Below are 1253 nucleotides of genomic sequence, written 5' to 3' on the forward strand. Positions count from 1 at the left end.
AAAGTTTCAATCCACTTCATTGTGAAAGTCTTTTCACACATTGCATGTGAAGTAATGTAAAGTATTTTCACACATTGCATGTGAAGTAATGTAAAGTATTTTCACACATTGCATGTGAAGTAATGTAAAGTATTGTCACACATTCACACATTGCATGTGAAGTAATGTAAAGTATTGTCACACAAAAGTATCACTCCTTTGTATATTAAAGCATTTATTACATGCTTAGATAATGGTCATTTTCACCATTCCTTACCCTACAAATATAATAACACTTACATATAAATATTTTCAATTTCAGGTACTGTTTCTTTAAAAGTAATTGTAGCTTCAAATGAATGTATCTCATGTATAAAACATTGAACCTTGATATTATTACATATAGTTTACTGATAGTGATTCCATAACATTGCATAGTATATTCTTATACAAGAATAAAAAGTAGAATTAGGGTAAATTTCAAGAGATTCATTAGACTGAGAAGTACAGGTGAGGTAACTTATAATATGAATTTTCGCGTATTGTAATACCAGAAAACCAAAACTTGCAAAAGAAAATATTGTATTAACAAAAATATTATCTCTTTTTCTTATAACCTTAAAACTAAAAGATAATTAAACGTAGAAAGTACCAGTAAGTATATAAATTAAAAAATATTACTCTTTATACAAGCCTGCCCTGTATTGCTCTAAGCCAATTCACTCAAGTGTGTTTACGTTTGTCGTTACGACATCACAACTCAATGACTTTTTATATTTAGATGTGTTATATTACCTTCTTGACATAAAGTATTACACAATAGAACAATAATAATATTTGTATAGACTTACAATACCTGCAATAAACTTGTGTTGGGCGACACTTTGACAGTTTGTCGCCTACCATTTGGACATAAAATAACAACTGACATAGAAGAAGCCATTTCAAACTAGCGATATTAGTGTCATCTATCACTGAAACACTATCATTTGATTATTCATATAATTTAAATATATAATATTTTTTTTTAGTTTTTAATCTTTTAAATATAAATAAAATATTCAACATCTTAATATCAGTATACAAGTAAATACTGATAAGAGCAAATAACAGTGGTGAAATTCTCAATTTATAGAATATTTCATATACACCTCTTGACAACAAATATAGTTGAGGGAAGATTCTGAAAATTATAGGTATATCAATTTGGCTAATAGTGTTTTTCATACATTGCAATTTATTTAGATGTATCACAGTGAGTCAACGGTAAGTTT

The 1253-nt window shown here is 27.5% G+C and overlaps 1 protein-coding gene across 1 annotated transcript in view; it reads right to left on the minus strand.

The window, feature by feature from the left end:
• Window positions 1-942, minus strand: part of LOC106473992 (tether containing UBX domain for GLUT4-like) — a 9066-nt gene extending 8124 nt beyond the window's left edge. Inside the window, exon 1 of the mRNA XM_013934678.2 lies at window positions 836-942. Coding sequence (XP_013790132.2) covers window positions 836-922 — 87 coding nt within the window. The 5' untranslated portion in view covers window positions 923-942. The remainder of the gene's footprint in view (window positions 1-835) is intronic.
• Between the last annotated feature and the right edge of the window lie 311 nt (window positions 943-1253).

The sequence above is a fragment of the Limulus polyphemus genome, unplaced genomic scaffold (genome assembly GCF_000517525.1).
Source record: "Limulus polyphemus unplaced genomic scaffold, Limulus_polyphemus-2.1.2 Scaffold6705, whole genome shotgun sequence".
In the NCBI taxonomy this organism is placed as follows: Eukaryota; Metazoa; Arthropoda; class Merostomata; order Xiphosura; family Limulidae; genus Limulus; species Limulus polyphemus.